The sequence below is a fragment of the Mercenaria mercenaria genome, chromosome 5 (assembly GCF_021730395.1).
Source record: "Mercenaria mercenaria strain notata chromosome 5, MADL_Memer_1, whole genome shotgun sequence".
In the NCBI taxonomy this organism is placed as follows: domain Eukaryota; kingdom Metazoa; phylum Mollusca; class Bivalvia; order Venerida; family Veneridae; genus Mercenaria; species Mercenaria mercenaria.
In genome coordinates, this window is record NC_069365.1 from 23649097 (window position 1) to 23665296 (window position 16200).

The window sequence follows — 16200 nt, forward strand, 5'->3', positions numbered from 1 at the left end:
GGCTACCAACCATGACTGAGGTCGTACAGTTTGGGTTACCAACCACAATTGAGGACATACAGGTTGGAATACCAAGCATGACTGAGGTCCTACAGATTGGGTTACCAACTAAGATTAAGGTCGTACATTTACCAACCATGACCGAGATTGTACAGTTCGGGTTACAAATCACGATTGAGGGCGTACAGACTGAGTTACCAACCATGACTGAGGTAGAACAAGTCAGGCTACCAACCAAGATTTAGGTCGTACAGTTCGAGTTACCTATCCTGATTGCGATCGAACAAGTCGGGTTACCAACCGAGATAAAGGTCGTACATTTCGGGTTACCAACCGAGATTAAGGCCGTACATTTCGGGTTACCAACCATGATTGAGGTCGTACAGTTCGGGTTACCGATCACGACTGAGGTCGTACATTTCAGGTTACCAACCACGACTGAGGCGTAAATTTCGGGTTACCGATCACGACTGAGGTCGAACAGCTCGGGTTATGAACCATGCCGGAGGTCACATGTTTCGGTTTACCAACACTGACGTCTCATTTCTCGGATAACCTAAATTGAGATCTTATAGATAGGGTTAACATCACTGACGACACAATTTTCGAGTTACCAGCATTTAGTTTGAGTTGTTTGGGTTACAATTACACTTTAATCTGACTCATGGTCCGAGTTACCAACACTTTGTAAGCACAGTTCGGAATACCAACATTTAAATAGCATGGTTCGGGTTACCAATACATTCATCGCATGGTCCAAGTGTCCAATGCCTTAATCGCATGTCACGGGTTACCAACACTTTAAGTCTAGTTTTACACTTCAAATGCATAGTTCCGGTTAACAAGGTTTCACTAAATGGATTTACTGATGCTTGTATTCATTTCAAAGCTTGTTTACAGAAAATACAAAAAGTAAGCGTGAGGAAAACATCACCTTTTTTTATTCACCAACGCTATTTCTTTATTCAAATCATTTTACAAATATTCAACAACAACATATTTATAGTCAAATTTGTCCTAGGATATATTTTTAATAACCTGACTTCTCTGTATCTCACAACCTGTTTTAGTTATCACAGTGGTAATAACTAGCCTCTGACCCAGCAGCGGCCAGCGCCAAACAAATATCTTCATGTCCCCTGGCACGTGCAAGGTCATAAGGCGTTCTGCCGTCTAATGCACGTGCATTTGTGTCACAAGTACGGCTTCCCTGAAGAAATTGCACAAGTTCTATATCGCCACTCTCACAAGCACTGTGGAGAACAGTCCTGCCTGATTTTCCTTCCTTCATGTTTACGTCAGTGCCATTTTTGATCAAGACTTTCATTATATCAAAATGTCTTCCCGATGCGGCTAGGTGAAAGCATGTTAATCCTTGATAATTTGAAATGGAAAAGTCTTGTGGAATGTTCTGATATGGAATTTCATAATTATTCTGTATTGTCTCACTGTAATTCACAGGTTCAATCAAGGAAATAACTTCTGTCATTTTTCTGTCACGACATGCGATATGTAAAGGGGTATTTCCATCTTTGTCTTGTGACGTAACATCCGATCCAGCAACCACTAATCTTCGGATAACTTCCGGTTGGTTCGTTATCACTGCCAAATGCAAGGGTGTCTGGTACAATTTGTTTGCCAACGAAAGCCATTTGTAGTCTGGTGCTTCTGATATTAAAGATAAAGCGAGGTTTTTCATTCCCAAAATAATTGCTATGTGTAGTTTAGTATCCCCATCCTCATCCTTAGTATAAAGAGTCATAGGGTCAGCGTTCATGATGGTTACCATAACAACATCATTAGGAAGACCTAAAGGATGATTGAAATACAGTTGTTAAATGAAGATAACTGCAAGTACATATTTTGTGTTTGCATTTGAAACACATAAAACCAAATTTAGCCAGTCTGTTAAATAAGAGGACTTTATTTACGCTATATTCCACAGGGACAGTGCAGATGGAATGTTTAGATGAAGAGTAAAGTACCGGTTAAATGTCGGTTGCGTTCAATGCCTCATACATTGATGATAAAGGTTAAAACGACTCAAAAGCTGGTGAAAAAAACTTTAAGACTGTTCAGGCGCTCAGTAAATAATTCTTTTTATGATTTTATGAGCATGCAATGTATGCACTTCATATGCATAAAGTGATACATTCCAGAATCATGAACCTGGAGTCAATGTATTGCTTTTCTTTCGTACTTTCACATGGTTTGATAATTGAATTGTTAAACATTTCTATGAAGCTGGAACATTCAGAAAAACCAGTACCATTCATTCTTACTGCTCGTCACTTCAGTATCATTACTTTTTATTGTTTTACAACTTTTAGTTGTTTGTGAAAACCTTTTGTTATTTGTGCCGCAAGTTCTGTGAGTTTTGGAAAATGACCAGATATTCATGTGATGGTATGGCATTTGAAGATTGAGAATATGATTTCTCTGTCAAAAGTATTTTCTAATAGGCGAACTAAAACCACGACATATTGCAGGCAAAAACTCGTCTTCAAACGGTGACTAAAAATTACAATTATCATCAAAACTGTTATATACTCGTCATCCAACCATGACAACCGGATATGGTTAAGCCAAAGTATCCCAAAAAGGTTATTGAACGAAATACTGCAAGTTTACTTTAATTGAATTCGTGTAATTTGTTAAAAATACTGTTATTTGGTAAAAAACATATTGTTTTATTTTAGTATATATATTACAAGTTACAAATTAAAACAAGGCATATCAAAAATAAACAAAAATCACGATTGAAATCAGACGAAATATGGCCTTATTACGATTTTAATCTGATTTAATTTTGTTTGATTAACGTCACACAGACACAACAATAATAGATCATATGACGACATTCTATCTAGCCGAGGAAGACCCCATCCTCCGTATATTATTTCATCACGAACAGGCACCTGAGTTGAACCACCAACCTTCCGTAATTGATTGGATTTCAACGCCACAAGCGAGGCTCAATCCCACATCGGTTAGGGGCAAGTGATTGAAAGCCATATCGACCTTAACCACACAGACACAAATTTTAAGGATTTGGTATGATTGGAATCAAACTTCTACTTCTGAACCGTTAAATGATTTAATGTAGGGATCAGCAAAACATTAACATATAAAACGTAAGAAACAAATATTGTAAATGTTCTAATATGTACAAAGGTAAGACATTTAGGTCAGAAGAAGTAAGTACCTAGTGTTATTTTGAACCTCTGAATGGGAAAAATATGTAACTGTTAATTTGCATATTGTTACGTGACTACTCATATAAATTGACGGTCCATAATTTGTGCTAATTACGATTGGACTATATTCGGCATGTATTTATTTTGGCTAATAAGTCAAAATTTTATAAAATAATTTTGGGACAATTAATGCTTGAAAACTAATAAAAGTGACTAGAGTTCAGATTTTTGCTAAAATGTTGTTTTTTTTTAAATTAAATTTTGGTCATACATTGTATTATGAACATTAGAAAATGAATTATTTTAGAAAAGTGCTTAATCAAGTAAAAAAATTATCTGAGTCGGGAATCGAACCAATGTTGCCTTGTCTACCATCTTGACCAGTACACCACGGCGAAACCGTTTATACAAAGCGGAGTTTATAAATGAGTATGTAATTTGATATTGTATGACATTGCTTATTTAATTTTCAAATTTGTATTACTTAACATTATCTATCTAACTGGAATACCATTGATACGTATATAACTGTAACATACATGATATAAATGTGATATATTTAAAGTTATTTCTTTTTTTTTTTTTTTGGTTGGATATAACGTCGCACCGACACATGATAGGTCATATGGCGACTTTCCAGCTTTAATGGGGGAGGAAGACCCCAGGTGCCCCTCTGTGCATTATTTCATCACGAGCGGGCACCTGGGTAGAACCACCGACCTTCCGTAAGCCAGCCGGATGGCTTCCTCACATGAAGAATTCAACGCCCCGAGTGAGGCTCGAACCCACATCGATGAGGGGCAAGTGATTTGAAGTCAGCGACCTTAACCACTCGGTCACGGAGGCCCCCTAAAGTTAATTCAGTCAGGTGACATAGGTCCATTGGGCCGGGTACTGTAATTTTGTTTTGTCATGTTATGAAATAATATTTGCTGTTTTATGTACATGTCACTATAATAAACTTGATGATATTTACTTACTTACTCTTACTTAAAAAGAATCGTGAACGTTGACTGCATAGTTGATGTAAACCCCCATTAAATGTATACATTAATATAATATAATATTTCACAGTTACTAAAAATAACCCTTTCGCGATCCATATAAATAAAACAGTCATGGATTTTTCATATTGCACAGATCCTAAAAATAAGCATTTCGTGATCTATATAAATAAAACAGTCATGGATTTTTCATATTGCACAGATCCTGAAAATAAGCATTTCGTGATCTATATAAATAAAACAGTCATGGATTTTTCATATTGCACAGTTACTAAAAATAAGCATTTCGTGATCTATATAAATAAAACAGTCATGGATTTTTCATATTGCGCAGATCCTAAAAATAAGCATTTCGTGATCTATATAAACAAAACAGTCATGGATTGTTCACATTGCACAGATCCCAAAAATAAACGTTCTTGATCTATAAAACACGTACGATGTGAAATGAACCAAAAATTGTTAATGTCGGCATTGGCTACCGCCTCGGTCGATACTGTTTTTTTTCTGGTGCAGACCTCATTTTATTATATGACTCCAAATATAAATCACTTGTTTATAGTTTGTACTATTGATCGGACTATATTTTCAACACATGCTTCCTGGTCTGCAGTAAAAAGAAAAGCTTAAATAGGAAAAACATTGAAATTTATTTCTTGTGTTAGATAATGAAACGCTTGTCGAACTGCTTTGAATGGCTTGTGGGTCAGTAGTCAATACTGTTAAACCTCGGCCCGACTGACATCTTAGAAATAGTTTTGATTATTGACCTGCAAGCTATTCAATAAGTCTTATACTAATGCACAGCTGAAAAATCTAAAAACTGCATATTATTATAGTATGCTTGTGTATGCTTATAATTTGACACGATTAACCTCACATAGTGGTTAAAAAATATTGTGAACTTTCGAAAAGAACAACCGTATGTTTATTTCATCGTATAATTTGTGTATTTTTTTAAGCAAAACATTTGATTTTAAACCTATAGTTGTTCTTCCAATCCCGTGCTGTCTATTGAAAACTATTCAGATCTGGACAATTAGAAATATTTTAAACGCATCACTACCACATCAAACATTACATTTAAAAACATATAAATGCTCTTTTGATAACACTACGATATATACTCTATGTATACTAATATTTCGAAATATTGTAAATGAAAATTGTTAAAGCATATAGCAACGGACTATGTCGTATTGCAGCCCGTATCTGTTTTGCAAATAAAATGAATGTAGGGATAATACACGTTTTTTTTGTGTATTAACGTCTGCAGAAGCCCGCGGGATTGTTTGTGACCGAGACCGAAGGTTCTTGCATAAAAAACATTACCCGACGACTAAATGTATTGTTTTCATATGTGATGACTTTATGATTCCGGTACATTTTTTAATTACCATTCTGTTCTTGGAAACGGTAAACATGTTTAAAATATCCATAACCAGGGTCCAAAAATCAACAACATTACTAAAAGCACATACAGAAGATTTTTACACGATTTTTTATCTCTCGTTATTACAAACATGAAATTACCAAAAAATATTCATATAACTTCAGCATTTGGTAAACAGGAGCCCAGTTTCAAGAATAATAACTTTACATTCGAGTACGGACACATTTGGAGTACGGATGAATACGAACGTAATGTCAAACTTTCAAGCTGTTTATATAAATTCTTCCAGAAATTAGATAAAAACATACCGACTGATTCTTATCAAAAATCATAAATATGATTCCTATAAACAAACAATCTTACAAGTTACACGCGATTCTTAAATATTCAAGGTTATCTACAAAGACTTATACGACACCGAGTTCTAAAAGGGGAGTAAACAAGGGAGAAGCGAGTACGAACATTGTTGTGGACAGCGCATTTGGCGTTGGTAACTGATACAGCAAAACATTTTTATTCTATATAAAACTGACCTATTTCCAATGACTACAGCACACATCAGGACCCATTTTAAGTGTCTGTAACCTACATTTTCTTGAAGAATACTGTCAGTGCTAACTAAAAATCAAAAGAAAAGTGGGGTCATGTTTGATGCAAGACAAATAATTTCAATCAAACACACAAACTGCAAAATCAGCTAAAAAATGAGACCCCAAATTATACTGGTGGTGTATGATCTAAGTTTCCATGAAAAATTTTGTTATGTTATTTCATTATGAAAATGCTAACTACATGTCAAGCATAGATCTGCCATGTGTTTTAAGCAAAAAAATGCAAAGAAAACAGTAAGGAAAATAGCTCTACAGAGCCAAAAATCAGGACTATTTGTATCCGCCATTATCCTTTTTCTAATTAGTGTCTGTATGGCTCTTGTCCGCGCAATAAATACCTAGCTACTTCCGGTTTCGATCTGCAAAACTTGCCATGTGGGGTGTATGAACATTAAAACCGTCTCATTCAAAGCGTGATTAAAGCACTTATTCTAAACGAATTTGCGCAAAAAAACCCGGAAAATTAGGATCTATTTTTTATGGACTTTTTCGACCGAATTACTGTCCTTATTCCTCGGGCTGATTCTCACGAGGCGCGCATGCGCCGAGTGTGATCCGTCAATGCAAAATCAACGAGATCCAAAATCCCAGATCTAGCTACTGTTGTAATGACCCTTTTATTATATACGTCCACCTTTTTGTTTTTTATTTATAATCGAACGAAATCTTAAATGTTTGTTGATGTTAAAATGAAATGAGTGATCTTTTTGTGTGCGCTATTTATATAGCAGTGTCAGCTCATGCATATTTAATGAAAGTAGTCGGCAACATACACTACAGGAGGTACAGTACGGAACTTTTGGAAGGTAAAATACGGGATTTCATTTTCAGCCTTTTTGTATTTCTTTGCGAAATGCAAGCTGTATTTTTGACAAAATTTATAAAGGTATATAATAAAAATCAATGCTTGATGCTACTTTGAGACGCTCGGTCTAAATCCTAACCCGAGTCGAAACGGGAACGGTCATCCATCCTTGTAGATTCCGTAACATTAAGCCTAAATTTGCGCTGTTCTTAAGCACATATCTCACTACCATTGTTTACTTCTAGCCTCATGCTATATAAGTTCTTGAATAGACTGGTTCCCGTCCCTATGTTTCTCACAAATAAATTTTCTTCATCAACAGTGGAAGTATCTCCGCATTGACATTTTCATTGCCCCTGGCTCCGAACATGTATAATTTAACCCTCAGATAAAATATGCTATTTTTGAGGCTTAAAATTTATTTATTTATAGAATAAATAAATAAATCAATCAATAAATAAAACCACGCGGCCAGGGAGCCAGGCTAGGTCCTGAAATGTAATCGATCTTTGCTTAATATCCTCCTGCTTATCATATAATCGTGCCTTTGCTGTTAGTGCTTTAAATGACTTATTGTTCACGATTATTATCAAGTTAAATGATTTATAACTGAAATAAAAAAAAGTTACTTACAGTGCAAATGGACTTTCTGTTACTTGAAACATGTTAAATTGTTAAGGGTTTCCAAATACGGACTAAGTATTTTTAGAACGCTCCGAAAATTAATTATAGTTATTAAAGCATAAAATTATACATAGTGTTATTTTAATTCAAAGTCCACATCTTATTTTATTAACTCGATCAAGTTATGCTACTGGTTTTTTTTTCTTTGAGTTTCATTTAAACACTATATATTACATATTATTCCAAGGAACTTAAAGCGGATTTCATTTTACCGGACACTTACAAAGCTTTTATGATAACTGAGATGTCATAACGGAACAAATTATTGTTAACATGACAAAATTATTTTCGAAATTTCCATAGTGTTTATATCAACTTTGGGAAATTCCTAGGTTTGGTAATTAGTTTATGTTCGTCTCATTATTTTCGCATAACTCTCCGTAATTCGCATTAAAGGGACTGGCCTTCAGATTGTTCGACAACAATTTATTTTTTATTTTTTTAGATATCTGGAAATAAATGCTATATTTCTTAAGAAGGCTTTAACACTTAATTACTGACGAACTATATGTTACGGAAACACATGAGAATTCGCTGTTTTTACTACTTTTTACAATGAAAATCGACGCTTTACTCCAGGTAAAATGTCTCGATTATGAATATCTATATTTTAGAGTCATTATATAGCGCTATTGGTTACGGCGGTGGGAAAATGTCTTTATTGCCGCGACGGCCCGGGGGTTCGATTCTCGACGCGGCCATCTCTTTTCTTGATTTGGAATTTTTAAAATATTTTAGAAACAAAAACTCATATTCTAATTGTCATAATATGACCAAAATTCAATTTGAAAGAAAGATTATTTTAGCCATATATGGAGGTCAGTGCCTTTAAGGCAATCAGACAAAGACAACTCGGGTTACGTCAACGTTATAAACGTTTCTTCGTCCTATTTAAAGAGCAATATGAATTCACTGAACATCCTGATAAGGAGAAAAGTGAATCAATCATCAATTTGATTACAACAGAGACACTAAAAATTACAACAAAATATAATGAACTCATAGACTGCATTAAAATTAAGCTATATAACACATTAAAAGATACAAAAAATTAGCTTTAGTCTGCATTCTGGAAAAAGCAATATTCATATATTTACCGTTGAAATATTAAGTAAATTCCTATTTTTTCAATATATTACTTTCAGTATTTCGTTCTTAGTGGGGTAATAGTTTCGGCATTTTTTCTTACGGCAAAATATTTCAACATTTAGTTACAAAAATCTGAGAAAAAAATTGTCGACATAGAATGCAGAAATTAGAGAAAACGATATAAAAGAATAACACAGAAATTACAGTTACATTTCAACAAAACAAAGTGTATCTGATCGAAACTATATTACCTTATTGCCGTGTTTAGATTGCTAGTTATATATTCCCAATTACGTTTGATGTTCATTTGTTAAATGAGTTTTTCTAAACGTCTCAATTTACCTGCGTAGTTACATGTAATGTTCGCTATTTTTGTAAGAACAGAATTTCAGTCTAGGGATTCCATAGAAATGAAGCGTTAATATAGAAAGTTGTTTTTACCTACACAAATGTATATAGAAATTACTATTATTATTATTATAATACCAGATTTATATAGCGCCCTTTTCATGATCAATTTCACGTTCAAAGGCGCTTTACATAGTTCAAATGCAGCCACACAGGGCGCATAATTCATCCTCTACCAGTACAGACACAGAGCGATCTGACCAGAGGGACAGAGTGAGACAAAGCCCCCATGACAGAGAGATTAGAAATCAGATACAGGCTTGTCCGGCTAACTTAGCCTAGCTCGTTGCGAATAGACAGCCTGGTTCTTTTACGTACAGTACACCTCTAGTTGGGTGGTAAAACTGAAAAGCGTTTCTGAAAATTCCCGAGTAGCTGCCGGGGATCGAACCCCCGACCTCAGGATTGGAAGGCCAGTGTGCAAACCACTGAGCTATCCGTCCACCGGATTACTTTTGTTATTAGTAAACATTGGTTCCATTCGAAGACATACTTAGATCATACAATTACAAAAAAAATGTATTTGTTCCCGTTGTAACATTCATGCCCGGTATAATACTCTCTAAATTTGATAGTTTCCTCCCTTTAACTGTATTATTGATAACATCAAGTACGCCGTCATATATATACCGAAACCAAAACGAAACTGACCCGAAAAAATAGAAGTTGGATTATGAACAATGGACCATTTCACATATACATCGAAACCGAAACCGAAACCGAAAAGGGAACGAAACCGAAAAGAAAACACGCACGAGTTGAATGCTGGACGTATTGCGCAATTGAGTCCGAGTCTGCCAGTCTTTTTTTCCCCTCTTTTTTCTTTTCTAACGCAAAGAATCAGTCAAAAATCGTTAGGATCCTTATGCAGTGACTTAACATGATTTTGGCATCTTTCTGTTTACGAATTTATTCCCCAACCGCGAATTTTTCGCCTTTGTATGATTAGTATTATCTAAAACCTCTTTTTATAATGCTATGCTTCTACACATTTTTACCCTGAAAACTGGGCCAGTGTTCGGCGTAACGTGAATGTCTGGCCGATTCCGATGCTCCGGGTCCGATAAATAATGACAGTAAATTGGCTGAAAGAGCTATACAATACAAACATATCTTAATGTATGCATAATAGTTACAAAATGGGTAGTTTACCTAATATGAAACATACTCGGTGAATTTTCCGTATGGGACGGCTGTTAATAGACTTAGTGGTCGTAAAAAGTTCTTTCTGTTCTTGGACTCAGTTTTGATGGAGTCAGATTCTAAAGTTACAAGTTGGTGTGAGTGGTATTTCACCTTTCATATTACTTGTTTGCATACTATATATCGAGGGCTCAGAGCGAAACTAGTCTAAGTGTATATAGAAATAGAAGCAGATAGACTAGTTTCGCTCTGAGCCCTCGATATGCTCCTATTAATCTTGACTGTAACTGATATAGTGTGCTTTAACTATACACGACGGCTGAATCTTATATATTACAAGTAATCAACATTTGTGTTAGCTGATAATGAAAACAATGAATAATAACTAATCCTGAAGTGACTTTAACCAGTGCCAAAGATTATTTTCATTTTTGAATAAAAAAAATTAGTAAAACTTATAATCTGTCAGTAATTAAGTTTCAATGACTTCTTAAAATTATAGAAATAACTTTCCGATATGTAAAAAATCATTTTTGTTGTTGTCGTACGATCTGGAGGTTAGTGTTTTTAAAACATAATGTAAATTTGTTTACTGTTTTGGATGACTGATTTTGTTAAATGATATACACAACTTTATTTTTTTTATGTGAAGACTGATAGTTATAAATAGAATAAAGGGATACATGCAAGAAATACCATCGAGTTTAAAATAGATTAACAATAAACGATATATGACCATATATAAACTATATACTGGTACACATATTAATATTGTATTTTTGTTACTTTCTACTACAATCAAATATAAAACCGCAAATAATGACACTTTAATATAAAACTATTTATACGTATAAATCTTTTAATCTCCCTGTCGAAGAATGTTTACGGGACAGGAATAAAGCTTAACAAAAACACTTAAATTAAATTATTTGATATTTAAACGCCAGACTGTTTTTGATATTACACATTATTCTATAAATGTTATAGGAAAACTATAAATATTTCGGGATTGACTACAATTTGCAGTCGGAATACTATGACTAAAATTCCTTGGCTCATAGGTATACATGGGAGTTTCCCTTTTTAGGTCATTAGTTTAGTTTCGTTTATCATGTGCGCAGAACACATGCACGGACATTAACGATTAATACAACAAAGGTCATGATCCTAATATAAATCGCCGGTCCATTGTTTGTGTTATTGGCCGATTAATAGTTCAATACAGGTTTTCTGGACTAAAGCCAAAACTAAGAAAATTTTTTGAAATATATTTCTGACGTAATGTGTTCAAACATTCCGACCTCAGAAGAGATTAGTTTGACCTCATATAAGAATGTAATCGCTGATGCCAGGGTTTGGCAAGTGTAGGGATACTGTCTACCCAAACATTTGAGTAACATGTGTTTACATAGCAAGTAACTGCGCATGTTCCAGGGAACTAAATGTGTCGTGTGGTTGTGTGTGTGTGTGGGTTTAACGTCTTTTTCAACAATTTTTCAGTCATATAAACGACGGTGTCTACTTGTAGCAGTGAGCACAATGCCCAACTTAATAGTGCTGCCTCACTGGAATATCACGCCGTAGACACGTGGCATGATACCCCACCCAATCACATTATACTGACACCGGGCTGACCAGTCCTAGTACTATCCTCTTAATGCTGAGCGCCAAGCGGGGAAGCTACTAGTACCATTTTTTACGTCTTTGGTATGACGCGGCCGGGGATCGAACCCATGACCTTCCGCACCTTAAGCGGACGCTCTACCACTAGGCTACCGAGGCGGTAGTATGCGCATATTATATTAAGGGTGTAATTAGACCAAACTTAATCTAAATATTTTTACAACTATATTGAAGAGAACGTTGCCAGACTCTAACCCTGATGAATTTCCGAGTCATTCATATCTATAGTCATTAATGTTATCAACAAATATATAAAGCATATAAATAGTATCATTTCAATTCAAAGTCCACATCTTATGTTATTAACTCTATCAAGTTATGCTAATGTTTTTTTCTCACCTATTCCATCACATGATTTTTCTTTGATTTTCATTTAAACACATTATATTACATATTATTCCAAGGAATTTAAAGTGGGTTTCATTTTACCGGACACTTATAAAGCTTTCATGATATGAGATGTCATAACGGAACAAATTACTGTTAACATGACAACATTATTTTTCGAAATTTCCATGGTGTTTATATTGACTTTCCTAGGTTTGGTAATTAGTTTATTTTCGTCTCATTATTTGCGCATCCACATTTACAATACCTCTGGAAGGGACTGGCCTCCAGATTGTTCGAGAACAATTTTTTTAGATATCTGGCTAAAAATGCTATATTTCTTAAGAAGGCTTTAAAACTTAATTACTGACAAACTATATGTTACGGAAACACATGATAATTTGCTGTTTTTACTACTATCGAAAATGGTTTGTAACGCTTTACTCCAGGTAAACTGTCTCGATTATAAATATCTATATTTTGAAGTCATAATTCACTAATTCCGCTATTGCATTATTGGTTACGGCGGCGGCGATTATTGTTTTCCAAATCTGGAGGTCAGTGCCTTTAAGGCAATCAGACAAAAACAACTCAGGTTACGTCAACGTTATAAACGTTTCTTCGTCCTACTTGAAGAGCAATATGCATTCACGAAACATTCCAGTCCTAGCGGGGAAATAGTTTGAGCAAGTTTTCTTACCGTAAAGTATTTTAATTTTAAGTTACAAAAATCAACTTTTATTTCCGAGATAAAATACAGAAAACGATATAAAAGAATAGACAGAAAGTTACATCTGTAACAAAACGCAATGTATCTGATCGAAAGTATTTTACCTTATTGCCGTGTTTAGACTGCTAGATATATGTTTCCAATTACGTTTGATGTCCATTTGCTAAATGATTTTTATAGGCATTCTCACCAAAACGTCTCATTTTACCTGCGTAGTTACATGTAATTTATGCTATTTTTGTAAGAACAGAATTTTAGTCAAGGGATTCCATAGAAATAAGGCATTGACATATTCTTTTCCTTTTTACCTAATTATATAGAAAGTCACTTTTGTTATTAGTAAACATTTGTACCGTTCAAAGGCAGAGATACTTAGATCATACAATTACAAAAATGTATTTGTTCCAATATGATACTCATGCCCAGCTTGATACTCAGTAAATTTGATAGTTTTCTCCCTTTAACTGTATTATTCATAACATCAAACAAGGAATATTGTACGTTACAAGGAAGCTGTCTTGTTAAAGCATTTTCATATATGCACCGAAACCAAAAGAATCTGACCCAAAAAACAGAAGTTGCATTATGAACAATGGGCCATTTAACATAATACGCCTAAACCGAAACCGAAAAGAAAACATGCACGAGTTAAATCCTAAAACGGATTACGTAAATGAGTCCGAGTCTGTCGTTCTTTTTTTTTTCTTTCTAACGCCAAAAAAACAGTCAAAAATCGTTAGGATACTTATGCAGTTACTTAACAAGATTATGGCATCTTTCTGCTTAGGAATTTATTCCCTAGCCTTTGTATGATTAATATTATCTAAAAGCTCTTTTTATAATGCTATGCTTCTACACAGTTTTACCCAGACAATTGGGCCAGTGTTCGGCGTAACGAGAAAGCCTGGCCAATTCATGGAATGGTTTTCTGTTCGGAGTAACTAAGTGGTAACGGGGTTCCCGATAGTAATTATTTATACATATTTGAATGCTCCGGGTCCGATAAATAATGACTGTAAATTGGCTGAAAGAGCTATACAATACAGTTTATAAAGCTATACAGTATAAATTATAAAGGTATGTCGTACTACGGAAGCCTATTAGGGACATTTTGTCTTAGTTTTTATGCATTACCTCTTATGTATGACATATTATGTGTTACGTGTTGTCAGTTACCTCTTACATGTTACGTATTACCTCTTAGGTGTTATATCTTGTGTGTTACTTATCAAAAGTTAGATTTGCCTAGTTCTCAATAGGAAAACAAAATTGGCGGATGTTAACAATTACTGCTTGTAGCACTTTACCCCTTTTGGTGGCCACTAGAGTTAAAACTAGAAAAAAAAAATGATTTAAACGACTTCTGCTATGAACAGTATGATATATCTTGATCAAACCTGTTCTGTACCACCATTATAAGGTAATTTCCAAATTTGTTTCAAAACGCGCATGTTCCCCTTGTAGGGTCCTCCAGAACTAAACACAGAAATACCTTTAAACATTTTTTCATGAAGTCTTTTGCTGAATTTTCATCAAAGTTAACCTTTTTCTGTTGTTTAAACACGGGGCATTTGATCCCTTTCTGAAATCATTAGAGACAGAAATAGAAATACCTTTAAACAACTTTTGCTGATGACCACTTGTTTACCATCATAGTATCCATATGTAGGCAAGACTACATAACTAGGACAAGGTCTTTAGCTCAGTTATGACGTTTTCTTTTGGCATAGAAATAAGTTACGTTTCGCATACAATTCCATGTTTTGTCTAATATGTTTGATATATAACTTCGAAACTTTGAACACTTGCTTACCATCATGGCCACACATTGTCATATAGTGCAAGATATATCCAGATCCACAAATACAGGTAGATGTCAGAAAATCTCTGTTAATATTTTGAACCCATACTTCCATCAATGCTTCGATTAGTCGAGTGCGCTGTCAACAGACAGTTTTTGTTTCTTGTTGTTTTATGCGAGACCTAAAATTGTTCTTGTCAGTACGTCTGTCCGAATATATGTCGCATATATCTCAAAAAGTATTTAACCTAGAGTCACCAGACATAGGATTGTTATTAAACATGTTACGTTGTACATATGGTGTAAACAGTTGTGGTTTGAGTTTACAATGCCAGACCATGGTCATGACTTATTTTAAATATACTTATTGTAAAAGGAAGTCGGGGTTTGGCTGTTCCAAAAAATAGAGGCTGGTTTAAAAATTAAACTGGCGCATAAGGGCATTATGTGTTTCATTACTGCCCATTAACAGACTCGATAAAACCCATTTCTTATTTCCTAGTGATTTATTTCAGTTTGTTGTCTTGCAGGATTATATATTTCATTACTGCCCATAAACAGACTAAATAAAAGCCATTTCTTATTTTCTGTTTTTTTTTTTTTTTTTTTTTTTTTTTCCGGTTTGTTGTCTTGCTGCATTATATATTTCATTACTGTTTATAAATAGACACTCAAAACAAAACGAAAAGATTTTAGCAGGTTAGGTTCATTTTGACCTAGGTCAATAGTGATGTAATATTCTTAACATTAAAAAATGTATTAGTTTCCTTTCTTTACCGACGTTTCCATTCAAATTGCACTAGTTTCCTGGCCAGTTACTGTTGGATTTTTGTCGCTTTCACTCATGCTAAGGCATTCAGTTTATACACCTTTCCTGGGTAAACTAACCCACCAGTACCAGTTGTAAAAGTAACTGACACCTTGTTTTATAGGAGGATGATTTTGGACAACACAATGCTCGGGATCAAAACTGCCCTCCTGCTAGAATCTAGTGCAGGACATATTTCAATTGTTGAAGCCCGTTTTGTCGCCTCTTACGATACACCTAGGAAATAATATTTGCCAGGGCTATTCGGTGCTTACGACTCCTTCACTCTGACATTGAAACTTCAAGGATAGTAAAAAGATAAACGATAAAGGTTGTGCAAACACCAAATGCGCAGTTGTACTTATAGGGCTCTGACAACAGATCTTGTGCGTCATCTTTTGTTAACTGTGAAGTTAGTGTTCTCGGAACTAAATTATGTCTGTAACTGAAAACTATATTCATACAAACTATTTACTTTATTTATTATAGAGTACGATAGTCACAATAGAGAGTATAT

At 34.6% G+C, this 16200-nt stretch overlaps 1 protein-coding gene across 1 annotated transcript; it reads right to left on the reverse strand.

Moving 5' to 3' along the window:
* Positions 1–919: 919 nt before the first annotated feature.
* LOC123558197 (NF-kappa-B inhibitor epsilon-like) lies at positions 920–14918 on the reverse strand. The gene is made up of 2 exons (XM_053542911.1): positions 14888–14918; positions 920–1809 (listed from the first exon to the last, which is right to left on the reverse strand). The coding sequence occupies exons 1-2, from the start codon at positions 14907–14909 to the stop codon at positions 1067–1069; spliced, it is 765 nt and encodes a 254-aa protein (XP_053398886.1). The 5' UTR covers positions 14910–14918; the 3' UTR covers positions 920–1066.
* Positions 14919–16200: the final 1282 nt, after the last annotated feature.

Excerpts from the sequence above, each read along its gene's own strand:
- LOC123558197 (XM_053542911.1), bottom strand. The coding sequence starts at position 14,909 with ATGACAATGTGTGGCCATGATG. Across the intron at positions 1,810-14,887 it reads GACAATGTGTGGCCATGATG|GTCTTCCTAATGATGTTGTT; the intron begins GTAAGCAAGTGT and ends ATCATCCTTTAG.